The sequence below is a fragment of the Boleophthalmus pectinirostris genome, unplaced genomic scaffold, assembly GCF_026225935.1.
Source record: "Boleophthalmus pectinirostris isolate CB_2022bp ecotype Guang Dong unplaced genomic scaffold, ASM2622593v1 HiC_scaffold_21, whole genome shotgun sequence".
NCBI classification, from domain to species: Eukaryota; Metazoa; Chordata; class Actinopteri; order Gobiiformes; family Gobiidae; genus Boleophthalmus; species Boleophthalmus pectinirostris.
The window spans coordinates 23,814,239-23,835,427 of record NW_026571175.1 but is presented as its reverse complement, the minus strand read 5'-3'; the positions used below and the strand labels follow the sequence as shown (position 1 = coordinate 23,835,427).

Genomic DNA, 21,189 nt, shown 5'->3' with positions numbered 1-21,189 from the left:
ATTCTGTACTAAGACCTGCTAGTACATCTTGTAATTGAACTGTTTTCATTTTCTTTCAGTTATAATTTTTTACTTTGCTATATTCTTTGCATTGCTGTGGGCTCTCATTAAACTTTAATACTATTGATCCGAACCCTAAATGCTTCCCTGTTGAGCGTATTGTATTACACTCTCTCCTTTCTTTCTGTTTAGATGTGGGTGAACATGCACACTCCACCGCCGTCACGTCTACCTCCCAAACCTCTTCGGAAATTCAGATGCTCAAAGTTGAGGCTCAGCAGAAGCAGCAGCAGCTTGAACACAGCCACAGACAAGAAGTGGAGAGACTCAGGGCCCACTACCAGCAACAAGCGGCCGAAACGGAGGAGAGGTACGCTACAGAGCTATTCATGCTCCAACAACGGCTGCAAGAGGTCGACGCAGCACCCAGCCACTTCAGGTGAATACACTGAAGAAAATAGTCGTCTTTTTCCTATAGGCTGTAATTTAATTTGGATTGTAGCGATTTGTTTTGTGCAAGAAGTAATAGAAATTTGCAGATAATAGATTTGAATGTGCAATGGCCAGTTACATGTGGTTCTGCTATTTTCCATAACACTGAAGTTGTTTGCTGCTTTGTCATTATAATGGCCTAACACAGTAGTGCTGCATGGTTTTCAATCCGTGTATCATTCGTTCATTCGTTTTTCAATATAAAACCAAAAATAAGAAAACGAAAAAACAACAGTTTTCTTCGTTATTTGTCTCGAAAACCAAAATGAAAAAACAGATAACGAATCGTTTTTTCAGTTTTCGATTTTGTGTTTAAATGAAGAATGGAAAAAACGGATAACGGCCGTTTCCCGTTTACGTGACTTCCGTGACTGAGATGCCGAACTTTTGCACCGCGTACGGACTGAACCAGGACTGATCCAGGTCCGAGACCAGAGCGAGACCAGAGCGGGACTGAGACCGGGACCAGAGCGGGACTGAGACCAGGACCAGAGCGGGGACCGAGACCGGGACTGAGTCTCAGTAGCGCTCTGGTCCCGGTCTTAGTTCGGTTCGTTTTCGTTGGGGTGAAAGCGTCAGTCGGAGGCTTTGCACCACCTCGGAATCAGCCGCGGTTCTTGAGCGCGGAGGACCAGAGCAGCTCTGTCTGGTCTCGGACCTGGATCCGTCCTGATTCAGTCCGTATGCGGTGAGACTGGGACCAGACCGGGACCAGAGCGGGCCTGAGACCGAGATCGAGACAAGACCAGGACCAGACCGGGACCAGACCGGAGGCTCAGAGCCCACGGCAGGGCCGGAGCTCGAAGCTGAGGCTCGGACCCCGTGGAGGCTCGGAGTCAAAGCTCGGAGTCCGGTCTGGTCCCGCTCTGGTCCCGGTCTGGTCCCGGTCTCAGTCCCGCTCTGGTCTCGGTCTGGTCTCGGACCTGGATCAGTCCCGGTTCAGTCCGTACGCGGTGCAAAAGTTCGGCATCGCAGTCACTGAAGTCACGTAAACGGGAAACGGCCGTAATCCGTTTTTTCCATTCTTCATTTAAACACAAAATCGAAAACTGAAAAAACGAATCGTTATCCGTTTTTTCATTTTGGTTTTGGAGACAAATAACGAAGAAAACTGTTGTTTTTTCGTTTTCTTATTTTTGGTTTTATATTGAAAAACGAATGAACGAATGATACACGGATTGTTTTCCCTCACATCTGTAATAGCTGCTTGTTCATAAAGATTTCAATTAGATTTTTACTTAAAGGTGCACTATAGAACTTTTTTTGTTGGGCGTCCGTCATCTGCTTGTTCATCTGCTCTTGCATTAAACTCTACCTTACATTTATTAAATTACAGGTAATTTTATAGCTCAAAAATACTTAGGAAAACAGGCATTCTGACTGTGAGTGGGCGAGTGTTTCCTCTCCACAGATATGACTTGTAACTTGGTCTGGTTTGGTCTCCATGAAAATAAAAAGGTTTAATACCAGACTGTGAAATATTCCAGACAAAGCAATAAAATCCCCCTTTAGAAAAGCATTTAAGTTACACAGTGCACCTTTAAACTGTACTTTAACAAGGGCAAACACCACGTGCTAATTTGCTTTACAGTTAGTTAAGGGCATAAATGATGTAGTCTTTGTGTCAGTCTCAAACCTGTATAAATTGTGATGTTTGAGTCAGCAAGGAGATTCGAACATTATTTTTAGTTTCATTATTATGAGATGTTTGCCCAGATATTCGTTTTGACTTGAAGTAGCATGACCGATAAAGAGAGTGAGAGTGAACAAAATTGTCTGTCTGTCTATGTGCCTATAGTCTGTTTACCACCTCAGTTGAAATATTTAAATACTGTATATGGATTTCAGATAGCTAAAAAATGTATTTCCACAGCATACAATTTAAAACAAAGTATTATGTCTTTTGAATAGAAAAAGTCTATCTTCTATCTTAAATTATGTGTTTTGTCTTTCAGTTCATCTACGGACTCCAGCAGTTTTGACAAACAACATGAGCAGCTCAAGGTAGGGTTGTTTTATTGGTTAATGTTTCTTAAAGGTGCTATATTACACAAAATTGACTCTTGTGAGCTTTAAGCCATGTTATAATGTTGTTACATACTCAAAAACATAGCTGGCGTTGTGTTTTGTTTCATTCACACATGTTTAATTAATCGTTTATTATTAGCCTGTCTAAATCCCCAAAGCTCAAAATCCTCTGTTTTCCATCTTGTTATGTCATGAGGCAGTAGTTTTCAAGTTAGCAGCTACTTTTTCACCTTTTGTTCAGTAGAGATTGGCAATCTGAGCGCTGAAATCATCCAGATGATTCTCGTGAATGTGTATGGTGTTTAAAAAACACAGGGGAAACTTCCTCTATTATCTCATGACATCGCAAGGTGGAGCAAAGTGTTTTCCAAACCAAACACAACTCCAGGTGTGTTTGTGATGAGGAAACAACATTATAGCATAGATCAGAAAACAGTGTAATATGGGCCCTTTAAAATAATTAATATTCAATGTATTGCTTTTTGATTCAAGTTAAAGCATGTTTTTACATTAAAATAGTATGACAGTTAAGGGCGGTTGAGGGGAGAGGCAGGAGCAGCTCGCTTTAGGCAACAACATGCCCTAAATCTTTAGTTTTGCTTCACTGGGGTAGTAAGAAGACTGTTACATCTGAAGATTAAAAAGCTCGGACATTGCATAACTCACCAGCGTGGCCTGTTTCTCTCTGACCAACGGGACATAAAGTGACATGAATGAGAGACGGCTTTCATGTAGCTCGATTTATTCACGCAACTTACTTCTTTTCATAAGAGGCTGGTCTCTGGCTCTCAAACCTCTAAAACACTGCAGCGTTATACAGAAACAAATCAGATAGAGGGCAGAAAAACAGTACTGACATGTGCATAAAATAGTAAATACAGGACGAAAAAGTGCTTAAGCAAAGTGGAGACTTGGATTTACTGCTCTTAAGGTAGGTTCATTTAAAAGATCAACAAAAAAAAATAATTCAACTGTGATTTCTCCTGACTAAACAAATGTTGTGATAGTTTTATGTATTTTACTTGTGTTTTTTTCTTTTTTTTTTGCCAGACTTTTTTCGAGCCCTAAAGATGCATGGCACAACATTTCTAGTGGAGGGTCTGCCACCTGCTTTTCTCCATGGAAATGTTATTGCTTTGTCTGGGATGTTCCACAGTATAGATTAAACATAGCTATCATGATGGAGACAAGCAGGTTACAGCATTATACTACATTACAGGTCAGATCTGTGGAGAGTCGCCCCCATTCTTAGAAGGAATTATTGTATTTTTGAGCAAAAGAAACACCTGCAATAATGAATAATGCACGATGGATATATTTAATGTCACAACATGTAACATTCCAGTCAAATATATATATAACATCTCCACGGATACAAGTATGTAAGAAAATTGTTGATGGTTGTGTGAGGAAAAACATTCAAATTCAGTGCATTTTTCTTTTTATTATTCTGAAATAATGAAATCTGAAACTTATTATTCAGATTTTAAATGCCTTTGCTATTTATTTATATTATTTATATTATTCTATTCCTTTCTCTTTTTTGTGAGGGGAAATTATGTTAATTTATAAGCATGCAGGTTTGAAAAAAGTAAATTTAAGTAATGATGATTACATCATCCACAATTCTTATGATAGATTTTATTGTCATATTTGAGTTTGAGTGTCAGTAATATAACTAAAGAATATGGTGGTTCAATGGAAAGTTAAAATTGTATTCTCTTTTTCATCAGTGCTGAAAAAAAGTAGAATCCAGTGGTGTATTTATAAGTGGTCAAACCTTGGGTATCTGTTGCCTGGGCTGTACAGTCACATGACCATCTCTGCTGTCTGTAATGTTATATTTCTTTTTGGTTCGATGCAGGAGGCTGAAGAGGAGTTTTCAGAGGGAGGGCGGACTACGACTGCACAGCTCCAGTCTCTGAAGAAAGCACTGCAGCAAAAGTATGTCCAGGAAGTAGAGACTCTGAAGGAGCAGCACCGCGCAGAGCTGAGGAGGCTGACGGAGGAGAGGGGGCGAGGGGCTAGAGGAGAGGAAGAAAGTGTCTCTGGACTAGAACCACAACACTGGGAGAGAGTGGAGGAAGAGGTTGCCAAGGTAAGATACTAAAGATGAATAAAGTAATAAAATAAAATACAAATTATCTATCTATATTATTAAAGTCAGAACTACTGTGAGTTTGTCAACCTAATTTAGAAAAATTTAAATGCAGAATTATGTAAATGCATAAGTCCATATATGTATTATCTTTTGAATAGTCAAAAGTATTCAAAATTGCGACGATAAAGAGGGAGCTGAATTGTCAGTTTATTGTTTGTTATTGTGTTAAATAAAGTAGTTCCACCCATAGATTTCTGAGTTCCACCTACATAACATTACATTTCCATGGCAACAGAAAACCCAAATCTCATCTTAAATGACAAAATCAGTTTTAACCGATAAAGTTGCCTAAACCAGATATATTGTTCCTATTTTCATCAGGCCATAGTCCAGATGTCGGTGGAGTTCGCTCAGAAGACTGAACTGGCTCGTCTCAGTAAAGACTTGGATCAAACCAGCAGCTCAATGCAAACCGAAGAGGACGAGGAAGAGGAGGAGACGCCGAGAGCCTCCGTCACCGGGGACTGGGCTGAATCTGAGCGGGACCAACTGCAGCTCGAGATACAACAACGAGATTCAGAAATACAAAAGCTACGAGATCAACTCCAGAAAGCAGAACGAGCACTGAACCAGGTTAGTGTAAGTATAATAATCTGTTTTTAACCTTCAAGTGTAGGTTTGTTAGTTTAATTTAATGACTCATTTACTGATGTGTTGTGTTGTCAATTTCCAGATGCACTTTGTCGCACTGCAGGTGTCAAACATGTGGTTTTAAATACACTGTAATTTTTGCTTTATTAATAAACACAAAAAAAATAACATGTGGGTGGGGTTCCAGCTGTTCTTCTTGCCACCCAACTTGTGAAATCTCTGAGACTGGTCTATATATCTTTAGTAAAAATCTATGTAATCTCTTGGTCTTCCAGGTAGGTTCAATAGTAAAAAAGAAGATAAAATTCTGTTAGCTGGGAAAAGTTTAGTAAAGAGACAGTAGCAAGTACATTTACCACCTTATGAATCTACCATGTTTATTATATTTTGAAATCACTGCAAATTTCTTGTTAAAATAAATAGGACTCTCCATATTGGGAAAAAAATCCATATTGCCCCGTTGTACCCCATTCTGATCGTTAAATTCCTCATTCCAAAGTTGTCGACTTATAGTGAAGTTGAAGCGTGCCAAGGCTATTCTCAGGCCTGTTAGCCTTTCACTTTGTATTTACTGCATGATTAGGCTTTACTTTGTGATAGCCACTGCTGTCAGCTCCTCTTTTCTCACCAAATGGAGACACGCAACTCCTCATCTGTAACATTGAAATCCAGTTATGATAAAATGAAGTATAGGGGCTTTAAAGGTCCTATATTAGACAAAACTGACTCTTGTGAGCTTTAAGCCATGTTAGAATGTTTATACTTTCTCAAAAACATGCCTGGAGTTGTTTTGTTTTATTCATTTGGGTAATCCTTTATTATTAGTCTGTCTACATCTCCAAAGCTCACCTTGTGATGTCATGTAGTGGTGGTTTTCAAGTTAACAGCTCCTTTTACCTTTTGTTTAGTAGAGATTATAGACAATTATTGGGCAGAAATTATCCAAATTATGCTAGTGAAGGTGTGAATGAAACAAAACACAACTCCAGGTGTGTTTTTGATGAGGAAACAACGTTATTACATAATGTTCATTAGAAAATAGGGCAATATGGGCCCTTTAAGATTTAACCATATAATTAAAACTGCATGCACAGCGAGATCCTTTTTCTGAGTTCTCTAAACAATAGCCTTGGTATTTTCTAAATAAAGCATCAAAAATTGAACATACAATATGCAGCATGTTTTGGCAAATAACCTCTGGCCAAGAGTAAAAAACTTGGTGCCAAAAAGTGTAATTTTAGCTGCTTCTACTACTGCTACTCGCTGCTCATACTATGCTAACAGCCGCACATTTTGGTGATTAAACAGCTCATACAAACAAAATATAAATTGTAATTGTTAAAGAAAGCACAGTAGGCACAGTAATAACCATGAACTACAATATTGACATAACATATATGCTTCATAAAATACATGATGTGTTGAGCAATATACAAAAGTAGTCTTTAAATAATTTATTATTAGAGCCAGGTTGTAGAAAATGGGGCAGAGATAACGAGAAATACTAGTATATTTCAAAATGAGTTGTTATTAGTTATATTAGTTGTTCATTCAGTCTCTATATGTATTAAAACTAAGGAAAAGGGAAAGAAATAAAGACTCATTGGACTAAAGACCCAGTAGTAACTTTTCACTGGGCTACTTGTCTCTTAATAAACCAAATTTCAGTCAAAGAAAAAGCCCTCTTTCACAGTCACAGTTGGTACCAGTCTCTGCTTACCCTCTCAGCTTCTCTCACACATGCTGCACTGAGCGCTGGGACTGCAAATGAGCAAAGTCTGTGCTGTTCTCTTCTCCCCAGCGGGCGGCGCTATTGCCTCTGCCAGCATTAAGCCTCAGGTGCACCTGTTGCCATAGCAGCACAAAGACCGTAGTGTTTCGCTCGGCTCCGATAGACTAGCCCAAACTGTGTCTGTGTGCATTTTCTGTACTCATTTGTTAACTGCTAAAAGGCGACTGTTCCTCTGTATGACTAGCAATGCCTAATTTGAATCCACTTTGACTAAATTGTTACATAAGCAGACATACAGTGAGGAGTCCGCTGAAGTTATGTGTTAGGTTTTATGTAACTTTGCAATGACCGGTCTGCTGTCTGTTCTGTCTCTACTGCCCGTCCAGGCTCTGAAGCAGGGAGAAGGTGAAAGAGAAGCTGAGGTGGAGGCGGTGGTGTCATCCGCAGCCAAAACAACACATGCGCCAAGATCACAAGAGGATGAACACGAGGATGAGAGGTACAGAGCACTTGATATTTTAACTATTCATTAGTTTAGAAGCTGATCTGAATTAGAGTGGATGCTGTTTTGACATTGATGACAACCTAGTAAAACTTGATATTAGGCGTGTCACGATAATTAATATATCAGCTTATCTTTCAATATACCAAACCTGGAACTAAATATTTTTAGATTCAGTAATTATCGTGTGTACATTACTTTTTCAATAGTGGTGAGATATTTTTGTTGTAATACAGTAATACTTGAGCTGTAGAAGGTAGAATAAGTAAATTTTATGGCTAATTATTGGTTAATTCTGATATTTATTTGTTAGAGCTCATGTCTTTTTAACGATACTGTCTATTTAAAAAAAACTTTCACTGGGATAGTCCTGCTTTATTGTTATTATGAGAGAGAAATAACGTAGTTTCAGTATTATCGGTTATCGCAATATTTCTCTGTAGCAATATATCATTCTTTAAAATGTATTATCATGACAGGCCGAGTTGATATTTATGCCAGTTCCAAGCCGGATAAATAGACTAGGATATGTCTGGGGTAGCAGTCAGTGTAAACATCTATATATATAAGGCAGTCCTAAAGATACTAAAGAAGCAGTTGAGAAAATTCAGCCTTTTTCAGCCTCAGGCAACTTGCGAAATCGATTTAGAATTTAGAGGTATGATTTTCTGTGGCGATCCCAGTAAAGAAAGAACATAAAAACAAAAACAACAAACGTATAATCATGCAAAATTACAATTCAATTTAAATTTCTTGACAAATAAAAACAGACACATTATTCCTTTATTGTTTCTCTCTCTTTCAAGGGCGCTGCTGCTTAGAGCCAATGAGCAGCTCAGTCAGGTTCTGGTGGACGTCTTGACGACAACTTCTGCAGCGGAGAAGACTCTGGGCCTTCATCTTCAGACTCTGAGAAAAGCTTCCAGCACAGAAAAAGTTAAAGTAACTCCAGGCAAGTCACAGTAATAATACATGAATAGTAGATCAAAGGAAGGATGTTTACTTCACTTGGGCAGCTACAAGATTGCGAAGGGTGCATTCACGCTTGACCTGGTTTAGTCTTGTTTGAGCCCAATTCAGTTCAGATGTAGGCCCATTTTGGTCCTGGTCTACTCCTGATCTAGTTTGGACATTTAGAATTTGTTTAGTTCTAAATTTGTGTGGTCTTAGTACAAGTGTGAATGCATCTTTAGTGATTCAAAAATTATGATAGTTACAACAGTATAATAAACTCTTAAAAGTGCACTATGTAACTTTTTGGTTGGGGGTCCGTCACCTGGTTGTTGCTATAGATAGGTCATTGCTCTGCCTGGAATGTTCCACAGTATGACATTAAAAACCTCTACCTTGCATTTATTAAATCACAAGTGATTTTATAGCTCAAAAATACCTGACCTGTGGCTTGGCCTGGTTTGCTCTCCATGAAGATAGAAAGGTTTAATACCATACTGTGAAACTTTCAAAGCAAAGCAGTAACATCTCCATGGAAAAAAGCATTTGATGGACCCTCCACCAGAAAATATAAAGTGTCCAATCATGAATCAAATCACAAACCACCTGATGTGGATGTCACACAGGGACTTTTGTATCTGACATGTGAGCTCCCCTGCGGTGGCATAAGACAAACAGAACACAACTGAACAAAGACCGGACCCCCTGCCAAGTTTCTGTTTGGGCAAAACACACACAAGCATTGTCAGAGGATTACCCATGATCTATGGAGATTTAAGTTTACTTTTACTATGGTTTTCATCCATACAACAGTGCTTCTCAGGTCTGTAATTTTCTAGATGTTACATTCGTACATTCTGCATTCTAATGGAGCTCAACAATGGCCGCCCACGCCCCGGGTCCGAAACTAAATTTCCCATTAATTTTTCTCATAGACTTTCTGTAAAATATACATATATATTAAAAGTTTGAAAACTTGCTTAGGGCTTATCAGCAATGTGTTAACTAATGTCCACAACCCCTTTAAAATATGTTTCTGAAGCTTTATGAATAGAAAAGTCTTGTATTTTAACTTTGCTTTTTGGACTGTGTTATAGATCGTAGTTAGCATGTAGCTGGTTAGTCTCTGCGATGCCTTTAAACTCTTAATATTTAAATTTTCCAAAAAGTCTATGGGAAAAATTTGTGGAAAATTTACTTCCCCAACCATAGTGAGTGATCACTATTGAAGTACTAATAATTACATGAAACATTGCTGGCAGTAACATTTTTCTTTGGAACACCATGGCCTCATGCCTGATTCAATTCTGTAAATGTCTGTCATTCAAATTCCGCATACCAAAGTTTATTGCATTATATTGGTGCCATCTATTCAAAATGATATGCAAAGTAGTATATAATGAAATTGTGCAATTAGAATTATACAGTTTAATATCTCAACTAGAAATATTAAGGTATTAATGGGTTGAAGACACAAATGGCAGGACCATCCTGTACAACTGTTTTATGTGTTAAAATAAGATATGATTGAAACTCATAAAAGTAAGATAAAATTATCTGATTAAATTCTCTTTTTGATCACTTTGCAGCCAGTGGTTCAGGCAGCGAGTCAGGTGCAGATGAGGAGACTTATCCGTTTGTGGATGTGGAGGCAGAAGAGGACCTGGAGATGTTACAACACATGGACCATCTGCTGCAGGGAGCTGCCTCACAGCTGGAAAACCAGGAGTATCTCACCAACATCAGCACTCGCCTCCAGAACGCACTCGAGAAGATGTTGATGGCCATAACCAACGCCACTGACCAGGTATGCTGTATTAGTTTTAAACTGTATTTCTTCGCCAAACTGTGGCTTAAGGCTTGAAGACTTCTTTTGGATCTGGTTGGTTCCATGACTGTTGCAAATTTTCACAATGAGGTTTTAAGGTGTTGGTCAGGTAGTCCTCAACAGTAACTTGGTGGTGACATTGCACCATAGCATTTCTTGCACTGAAAAAGCTGCTTCAGTGAAGTCATAATTATTTGTTTATTGTGTCATTGAACAACGCAAACCTTTGTTTTAGTTTTAATGTTTTGATAATTCATGTCCACATTAAACAATACTAAGAATTCTAGTCGATCTGGTTTCGAAATACCACAAACTAAGCCATTATTTTGTTTCTTTAAGCTGTTAATTGCATGATCAACAATGTGTCTTTTAGACCCATTATTTAAAAAGTAATTTTATTAATAAATTTCATATTTGCTCCTAAAAACTATTATAAAAATATTATTCCTTCATTTTCCGTGGAATCATTTTTTTTTCCTAGGAAGCCAATACAGTGTCTTTCTATTTCCTTTTAGTTTATTCTGTTGATTTAGTTACATAATTGGCCATAGGGTACAATTATTCCTGAAATTTGAGATGCTGCCACTATGGAGACTCTCATGTTGCTTTTCCTTTTAAATGTAAACAGAAACCTCCAGACTCACACACTGTCAGCTCGTAAAAACCTTTCCCCTATAGTATTAACCCCTCTGTGATTTCCCCTCTTCAGTGGGAATGAGGTTGCAGAATGTTGTCGTAACAAAGTCGTCCTGTCCAGAAAGCCCCTCCTCATTCACAGCGGTTGCCTATGGATACGCTCTGTGTTTATGGACCTTTTGTCTGTCCAATTGAGCGGCTCCCCTCAGGTCATGCCCGCTGAGGCCTGGGTCAGTCTACAGAGGCCGATCCCGGTCTAACGAGGTCTAACTAGGCCATTGGTTGCGTTCACGTAGTATCTGACTGTGCAGAGCAGATCTTCCCGTTGGCTGTGGCGCACGCGTTACTCACACTCAAATGAGTTTTATCTCAGTGATCTAAAAATAGCAATGAAGAAGACATTTCCAGCCAGGCGTCAATGGTGTAGCCATGCCTGTGTGGTCTTGGTTGGGTAATAAGAGCCATTGAATTGCATATACTGTGCTGTACAAATATTTGAGTAAAGTAAATGATACGTAAAACAAGGGACGGGCACTTAATCAAATTTGAACTGCGATCTAATCATTTAAAAAAATCAATGATAAGCTTCGGCCTGTACTAGACAAGAAGAATAACTAAGAGCCTGCTCTGTTTGTGCTCATGAAATTAGCATTAAAAGCCATATTTATTTGTTTTTAATAAGAAATATTAATGCAAATTTATTCTGTTGTTATTTTAATGGTCAGATTTAGAAGATTTATTGAAGTTTTTTTATTTATTGAAAAGTATAATATGAGATGGGCCTGTTTGGAGGTTATTTTTTTACACAAATGATTTTTCATATGCCCTACATGCAATTTTGTCACAGAATTATCCATGACTCCAAGAATTATTTATTTTGTTCAAATTACACAAAATCTTTTTATTTGTCCCAGGCCCTAGATTATTTGCTTTGTCAACAGAGAGGACAGGCAATCTCCAGCACAATAAACTTGTAATCACCTGAAATGGCTTGTTTAATGATTTCCCTGTTACTATTGATCGGATGTACATTAGCCTTGTGGTTAAACAGCAGTAGCCTTTAGATCATTGTGTCTCGTCTGCCTCTGGTTCACGCAGAGATTGATACAAGAAGCCGGTCAGGAATGTTAAGTGTCGTTGGCAGCTGTAAATTACTGCTAGTAGTAAATAGCTTGCCTTTTCACCTTCTCTTATCAGCTCATGCAAAAAGTTTAAAATACAAGTCAAACATTGTCAGCAGGTGGGGCCAAAACACACAACTTGTCAAAACTCCTTAACCATTATAACTACTGTATGATGACACAAACGAGGGAATCCAGTCAGACAACTTTAGTGGGAGAGTGAGGGAGGAGTTGAAAGAACGCATTGTGTCTTTATTTGCAAGTCTACCTGGAAAATCGCTTTAAACCACACCTACTTTTCCCTCCCACATTTGCTGAACAGGATCCTGGTTTGTAAAATCAGTATCGGAAGTGAAATAGTCTCCGTAGATGGATTTGTGTGGAAGTCTGGGATGATATTTTTGAAGCATGCGCAGAGCTAGCTGAGTCACAAAGTCAGTAGCGTGCCGGGGGTTAGTGCGCTTCACTTGACAGGAGGGGAAAAAACGCAGTATAATGGTTTGAGAAGGGCAGAAGCCATAGTGACAACTGTTCCAATAGGAAATACAGAGGGAAGAGATGTTATGCGCTGTCATTACAAACTCAGCTGGCTGCCGGACAACTAAAGGAGGCCCCCGGGAGTTTCCCCTTCAGGTCATGGTTGCTACGGCTGCATGGTATTGTTAATGAATCTCCAGAGAGAAAGAGAGAGAGAGAGACAGTGGAGAGAGAGGACAGACGCGGGGGAGCGAGCTTTACTGTGCGACATGATCTGATCCCACTGTGAAGAAACAAGGTCACTGGAAACTCAGGAAAAGGATCACCAAAGTAGAGAGATGCAGGTTTGGTTGTTTACATACCTCTATCGTTTTGGGACCACCTTTGCGCTGCTGGACTCAAAAGTGACTACAAGCTGCTCCCAAGGATGACTTTTCTGTACAGGACCTATCCCTTTCCCAGCCTCACAGCGTCTGACCTACCTTGGATTATATCTCCCCCTTTATTTACCTGGAACTGGTTCTACCTCCAGCAGGTGGCATGTGACTGTGGTGACGTGAATGTCACTCTACCTATATTGTTTACCCTTCTACTTGTGTGTGCTGGGAATGCTTAGGAACAGTTGCTCGGTGATATATCAACAACCTCAACCTCTTCTTCTCTTCTCCACTGGATTTATTCCCATTTGAGGTCTGGCACCAAGCCGGGAGCGGACTGTTGGATTATTATGAGTGACAGAAGCTTTTAATGAATTTTGCGAAGGAGCTACATCTTGTCAAGCCCACTCTTCACCATGGATTCGTACCGGTCGTACTGGAACTCGAGCATGCACAGCACCACGTGGGTCGAAGGGGAGGATCAGGACATCTATGAGGTTGAGTCCCGTATCCCCCTGCCCCGACCATTCCCCCTCTGTAGCACTTTGAATGAGAAAAATGCTGTGGTGGTGCAAACCCAGATCTCTCATGTCAACCACCGGACAAATGGCCATCTTCTTAAAGTCATCTCTAAAATCTCCCTCCCCACCCCACCTTATACAGTAAGTTTCTGCCTGACAACTGTATAGATTTTAAATTATACATTATTATGTAGTTATTCTGAGTCACTGAAGAGAAGTGGGTCTGTTAAATATTTCACAGCAGTCAGGCCTGCACATGCAAACGTAAAGCACAGTTCATGTTTTCTCACATAAGTGCCCAGCAGCACAACTGTGAAAACGGTGCAAAATATTATAGCACACTGTATATGACACGTGGGACTTCCTGGTTCACTGTAGATATAACAAGACCTTTGCTCAAGGAGATAGGGAAATTTATGGAAAGTAACAGTGAAAGGAATAGGATTGGTCACGCCAAAGGTTTATGAAACAGTGTTGTGATGTTTAATTGAATTTTATGAGGGAATAAGAGCATCTGTCACCTGACTTTATGGCAGTGGTTTTAGGAAATCATTCTGCTGAATTTCTGTGTCACATGGTACTGAAATAAAGTCACTCCAAACTCTGATTAACTGCACTGTGCTAGTGAGAGTTCTTTCACTGAAATAGAAACACAAAAATTAAACAGTTTTGTTTTCATTTCATTTAGTAATGACATCAGTTATTAAAATAAAAATATGACCTAAATCTAACTTTTTTTCAGTTGATGTCTCTAGAGATGCACTGATCCAATATTGGTATCTGGTATCGACGCTGATATTGAAAAATTTGCTGGATTGGATTTTGACTTCCAAATATATCTTGATATAACATAGATATACTGGTAGGACATTTAAATTGATATAATAAGACTGATTGTAGTTGGCCCAGAATGTTTTCTCAGAATTTTTATTTATATAAAAAAAAGTCTTATTTTATTAGAAATAATAAAATAAAGAAATATATAAATAAGGAAATAAATGCAGCTTTTGGTCTCTGCACTGGTATCAATTGATATCAGTTATTGGCAGATATTTAAAGCTATTGGAATTAGTATCAGATCCGAAAAAAAATTGAGTGGTGCATCTCTAGTTGTCTCTATGTGGATTTTCCTCAACATTTCAGTGTCTTTTGGTATCATAAATTATATTAATTGCCAGTGTTGTCAGTTCACTGTTTGATATTCATTACATCGATTTTTCTTGCAGCTTGACCATGCGAGGTTGACACAGACGGAGCTGATGCGGGAGTCGTTCAGACACAATCAGGAGATGAGCGAGCTGCTGCGGCGTCAGGATGAGCTGCAGGAACGTCTGATGGAGGAGGCACGAGCGCGAGAACGGCTGGCTCTGGAGCTGCACCGGGCTGAGGGTACAAAACCACTGTCCTCTGTACTACAACACATGTTGGGAAATGCGGAAATATTAGAGATGATGATATAGGACATTTTCTGAACACAGGCAGTATAATGGATTATTATTTCATCTAGTAATGTGAAGTGGGCTGGTTCAGTTCCCTTTTGAGATCTTCAGTCTCTTTGTGTCATTGGATAAGAGTCCCGTTGTCCGTTGTAGTCTCAGCATAAAAATGCGCCCAATCAGAGATGTGGCAACAAAAAAGTACATTTCTCAACATCTCACTGCAGAAATACAGTTTAAGTTGAGCTTTCTTCTGTTGTGTCATTGGAGAAGATTTAAGCCATCACCAAGTATGACTGAAAAGTGCATTTATACCTTCATATGAAACAAAAGTAAACATTTATTCCAGTGCTGTAAAACAACTCTGAACCAATTTGGATGACATGAGCACTAAAAACAACTTTAAGATCTTAAAGCAGTTAATTCCCATCAATGTCATGTACACCTGGTTCACGGGGGCTTGTTCTCCCACATCTAAAGCTGCATACACAATACAACTGTTGTCCTTTCTTCCATTGGGGTCAAATGTGAGTATTGCCTCCTAAATCAACACTGTGTTTTGTCCTGTCATTTTCTCAGCTTGTGTTGTGTCCTGTTTGTTTTTAGTCAAGCTAATATTTACTTTTCCAAATTTTATAGTCCTATGGCATCTGTTAAAATGAAATATGAGTAAGTTAAAAAATAGCTGGCAGCTTGTGTGACATTCTTTTAATTTTAAGGGAGTGATTCAAATCGATTACGCGTGACTTTTGGGCATCTAGTGGAGGAATGAGTTGTCACTTTTGTGTTGATGATCCAGGTAGCTTAAAGGGATGGGTGTGGTCTATTCAAACAGGTTTTGAATTTAACCAAAGACGAGGCTTAAGCTGCAAAAAGATCCTCCTCTGTATCAAATGTCAGCGAGTACACAGCACATGAATCCATGTGGAAAATGTTGCTTAAAAACACATACATCATAATTATACAGATGATTCAGATGTATTTTATATCGAATTTATATATAAGGTAACTTAACTCACTTTTATAATATAATTGTATTTCAGCATGTGCAATATGTTGATTACAATGGAAATACAAACTGATAAGCATGCCGCATTCCAATTTCCAATTCAAAACTAGTTATATATATTCAGTGTTACTTTCACAAACAAGTGTAAGTATTTTAAATTAATATTATTTAAAAAAAAGTATGAGTAAAGCTTGTATTTGAGTTTTTTTTGCTAATTGACAAACTGAATAATATTATTAATTCACTAATATTTCTTAAACCCTCAAAGCATATCTTTTTCACTGAATCTACACAACTAATTTCTCAACCCTTAGCAAGCCAGGCAATATATTTATAGTTTTTTTGTGAATATATTTTGTAATGCACACCTGTTATTGTTGGTGTGTCAAAGAGCTGTCCCTCCTTAGGCAAACTTGGCCCTCCTATAGTTCCTGGTCTGGGAAAATAAAGTAATCACCTGACTGACAGAGATGGCATTTGGTTTCTATGTAGCTCCAGTTCAACATTACAGTAATCCACCCCATAACCAGTTTGCACTAGTAACACGAGTTAGTTCAGACTTGGTATTATTAGTGGGCCTGTCACAGTAATTACTTCATTGACTTATTGTTCAATAAATGAAAGCTGGAGCAAATTGGCGAGATGTTTGTAATTTTTTTGTTGTGATACAATAAAATGTAATACGATTTGAGCTGTAGATGGTTGAATAAGTAACTTTTATGGCTAAATATCTCTTCATTCTGCTATTAATGTGTTGCAGCTTTTTAATGGCTTTTAATGATACTGTATAATATATTTTGAAACTGGTTTACTGACTTACTGACATTTCTTCTTATTATCCTGCTTTGTGTCAGTGCATAAAGTAGTTTCAATAGTATAATTTTTTGTGATATTTCTCAGTAGCAATAAATCATACTTTAATTTGTTACTGTGACCGGCCTAGGTATTGGATATCAGTGGTTGGATGTTTACTATGATTTTCCTATGAGTGCCATCTCTGTGTCTAATGCTTACTGACCTGTGAACAGTACAGAACAGTAATACAGCAGCTCATTGTGCCTCTTTTAAAGCGAAATGGGTCAGACATTTGAACATTTACTTACACGTTTGTCTGAATGCCAGTGCAATGTTTCCCATGACTGTATGATATTTAAAGGTTCTATATTATGCAAAATTGACCCATGTGAGCTTTTGAACATGTTTATAATGTTGTTACCTCCTCAAAAACATACCTGGAGTTGTGTTTTCTTTCATTCACACTCACTGAGTAATCCTTTATTCTTAACAGCTACCTTTTACTTTTTGTCTTGTAGAGACTGACAATTCCAGGGCTGAAATTATCTAAATGATTCTAGTGAAGGTGTATGAAGTTTAAAAACACAGTGGAGCACTTCCTTTCACCTCATGGCATCACAAGGTGGAACAGAGTGTTTTCCATTTGAGAGAAGAATTCATATAAATATAAATATGCAGGGTTCATGTGATAAACATGTGTGAATGAAACAATAGACAACTCCAGGTATGTTTATAATGAGGAAACAACATTATATCATAGATCACAAAAGAGCGTCATATGGCCCCTTTAACAACCAACTGGAGTTTGTAATCTGAAATTAAACACAGAAATCTATGTAAACCATAACATAATATATTACAGCAAATTTGTTCAACTTTCAACATTTTACCTTTTAGCACAAATGCTCTCTCAAAAAATGCACAATTAAAACCTGAATATTATTATTTTTTATCTTGGTAATCTTGAAGAGCTTAATGTTATTTAAACTACCCACTTAAATATATATTAACAGTTGTGGCCTGTGGTAGGTACAATAACGCTGGATGTTGTTAAACACTCATTCTTCTGGATGGCTGCTCTGAATGCGCTTTAACGAAGCAAGACCAGGCTCAAAGTAATCACCGCAAATTCCTGTGTTGAATGATGCAAGAAAGAGAGACAGTAAATCCCTGTTAAAGTGGTTTGTTTTCAATATACAGTACACCATTGTCCAAAATTAAGTCTATAATGTGTAGAGACTTCTAAATGTCACGCAGTAAGCATGAGCTGGTTTCACCCAGAGTAACTATGGTATTGCAAATAGTAGTCAAGGCACCTGATCAAACTATACTGGTACCCATTACACATGTGTACTGAATTGACTTTCAACTTTATAGGAAACATTGTGAATTAGCTGCTAACAGATCAATTTGTTAATATGACTATTGATCAAACCTGCTTATTTTTCAGATTAAAATGTGAAAGCGAGACTGTTACAGTTTTGTATTGTTTTAGGTGTGATTGATGGCTACACGGGTGAACGAGCTGCGCTGGAGGAGCAACTGCGTCAAAAAGAAGAGCTACAACAGACTTTGGAGCAGGAGCTAGAGGTGAGGGATTATCATCTAATACAATACAACAGTATTTGAATCAACACGATTTGCATTATTTTTCATCCAACATTTGGCTCTTCATGCACCAGTGCTCATCAAAGAAACGCTTAACACAGTGTCAGACAGATATTCGGAAATAGAGCATTTACATTGACCCAACCGGATCAGAACAAGCTGCAGCAGGTCCACAGTTTTTACACTACTAACGTCCATGTCTGCTCTGAGATTAGCAGTTTGCCTCTAAGCAGTCTCTATAGGAAGTGTACGCAGTATTTGCCCTGTTTGAATTTCTATAAAGAACAAATATCCTTTTAGATTAGTGTATCATTTCATGAACATTTGATGTTATACATTTATAATCACTCAACCATGCATAATGGGAAAAAACATGAACCAAGCATGAATAAATCATTAATAGATCAAGTACAAAGCAAAAATACATCAGTCACACACAGATTAGTATGTTTCAGAAGTTTGCCCTCTAAAATATATACTGCTCTCTGCATTAAATATGTGGTACTTTGTGTTGTCAGGTGACCAGCTCTCGTCTGCATGAGCTGGAGCAGGAGCGACTTCAGCTGCAGGAGGAGAGGGAGCTGATGTCACGGCAACAGGAGGCCATGAGGGAGGAGGCAGGGCCCCGAGAGCTACGTATGTACCACTACGACTACAACTACTACTACATGTGTGGATTATAATAAGACTATTGGGAGGTTTAAATATGAAGCAGTGTAATGTATTAGGTGTAACCATTTATTGCTCAAGGAGGAAGTAAAGTTTTCAGTATATTTCAATAAATATTAAAGTTTAGACCATGGGCATGGACTTAACTGTAGCTATAGAGACTATAAATGAATAATAATGACCAGTTTCTTGAATTTACTAATAAAGAGATTGTACAGCAATGTAGATCTTTGTGTTTTAGGTTCCTGTATACATGTTATTATTTTAGCTTGCTTTAACATGACAAAGATACCACTGTTGAAAATCTTGAGCTCCTAATATGTATCTGAGATTGTTTCACTGAGATAATTATTGAACCATAACATGTATCTATTATCAAAAAGGTGTCTCTTGACCGCATGCATTGATAAAATGGTGAGTATTAGTTGTAGTATTTAGGATTAAAACTCTGGGAATATAGTAGTAACAATATTAGATCATCCTCTCACTTCCTGTTTCTTCACTTCACACTGAGACACACTGTTCTCCTCCACTCTTCTGTTCATACAAAGACAGCATGATGAATACCTGTGCTTTCTGATTCTCCTGTAGGACTAGTTGAAGCTGCAATGGTTGCAGCTCCAGAAGCAGGTGTGTCCACTTCACGCATGGCTCGGTCATGTCTCTTTTTTATTTCATTTGTTTAGCTGCGTGACACTTTACGTTTCTAACCCTAATCCAGCGTCTGACCAGCACACACTTGAAGCTTGCTTGCTATGGGCTCACACTTACTCAATGCAATCACTAACCTCGGCTTCAGCTTCATTTGATTGACCTATTGTATGTCTTGTCAGTTTTATGTCTTTGAATCAATATTGTAAGCATATATTAAGGCATGCAAAAAGGGAAGTAAGCTCCAGACATTTATTTGTTTACCGTTTTCCTTATTGTCAATCATCCACAAATTGACCCTATGAAACGATCCAAGTTTAACAATCCTTGGTTTTTAGCATGTTATAAAGATGATTGGCAGTCTAGGAACCTCTTCTCCCCCGCCTGTGTGCGCTTATGGGGCATGGATACTGCAATGTCTCACCTGTTCACATGTCTTAAGCTGTCCCTGCACTTTTGTTACTTTTACTTTTTCATGTTGGCACTAATCCTAGGTACGTGAGGTGCAGGGGGGTAACTCACTGGTGGCATAAAAGGGGCAAATTTGAATCGTGGTGGTGGATGGTGTTGGTGATGGTAATGGGCAGTATTTTGTAGTGATGCTGAATGAGATCTACAAAGAGTCTGATTTTAATTCAAATGCTGTATTTCCTTTCACGCATAGTTGATACATTATTTTGATAACTTTGGTAAACATGAGTAATTTCATAAACACGAATTGTGAAAAAATTATGCATATAACAGGAAGGTGAAATTGATATTGATGTAGACTTCAATAGCTGCAGTGGCAGATGAAGCATTTTGTACTCTGTTGTAAAAGAGCTTGCACATACTGTATTTTATTATTTACTTATTTAGTGATATAATGTACAAAGTTCTAGATATTTTAGATATGTTAAGTCCTTCAAGTTTAGATACTTTAAGTGCTATTAATAGATTTTAGAATGATTATAATTATTAATTCCAAACTGTATCTTTTGAATGGTCAACCGTCCTCAAAATGGCACCATATAACAGGAAGTTGAAACTCATGAATATACATAAACTTCAGACTCTTTATTGGTTCTTTCTCAAGCATCGTCTAACTAATTCTTGTCAAATGTGCATATGCCCTTAACATCCACACACTAACTTGTTCCTGGCTGGCCCCTGGACAGACCTGCTGGAGGAGACGGAAAAACTGATGCAGGAGAAGGTGGAGGTGCAGCTCCAGGCTGAGAAGCAGAGCGCAGATCTCCTGAAGCAGGTGAAGATCCTGGAGGCGGAGCTGGAGGACCAGGTGACCCGTGTGATGGAGCTGGAGCAGACGCAGACCAGTGAGACCACTGACCTGCAGCAGCAGATCCAAGCACTGGAGAAACAGCTCGACAAGAACAGGAGGTTTCTCGATGTGAGTTAAATGTAATTATATCATAAAACAACTTCTGGTAACAATGCAAATCCATGAATACTTCACAATGCCCCAGTGTAGGGCAGTAGTCAGTTAAATGGTGGCACTTTATAATAACTACACTTTATATAAAATACAGCCGCAAAAGTTTTAGAAATTTCAGAATAACAGGTCATGGCAGAAGCCATTTTTTCTGTCCATATCTTGTATTTAT

General features: G+C 38.4%; 1 protein-coding gene across 1 annotated transcript in view; it reads left to right on the top strand.

Annotated features, from left to right (window-relative positions):
* Positions 1-21,189, top strand: part of akap9 (A kinase (PRKA) anchor protein 9) — a 79,999-nt gene that overhangs the window by 37,130 nt on the left and 21,680 nt on the right. The window contains 12 exon segments of the mRNA XM_055157614.1: positions 193-439; positions 2,448-2,496; positions 4,385-4,618; positions 5,003-5,254; positions 7,391-7,503; positions 8,313-8,458; positions 10,047-10,264; positions 14,644-14,806; positions 18,153-18,247; positions 18,784-18,901; positions 19,526-19,564; positions 20,743-20,975. Coding sequence (XP_055013589.1) covers positions 193-439; positions 2,448-2,496; positions 4,385-4,618; positions 5,003-5,254; positions 7,391-7,503; positions 8,313-8,458; positions 10,047-10,264; positions 14,644-14,806; positions 18,153-18,247; positions 18,784-18,901; positions 19,526-19,564; positions 20,743-20,975 — 1,907 coding nt within the window.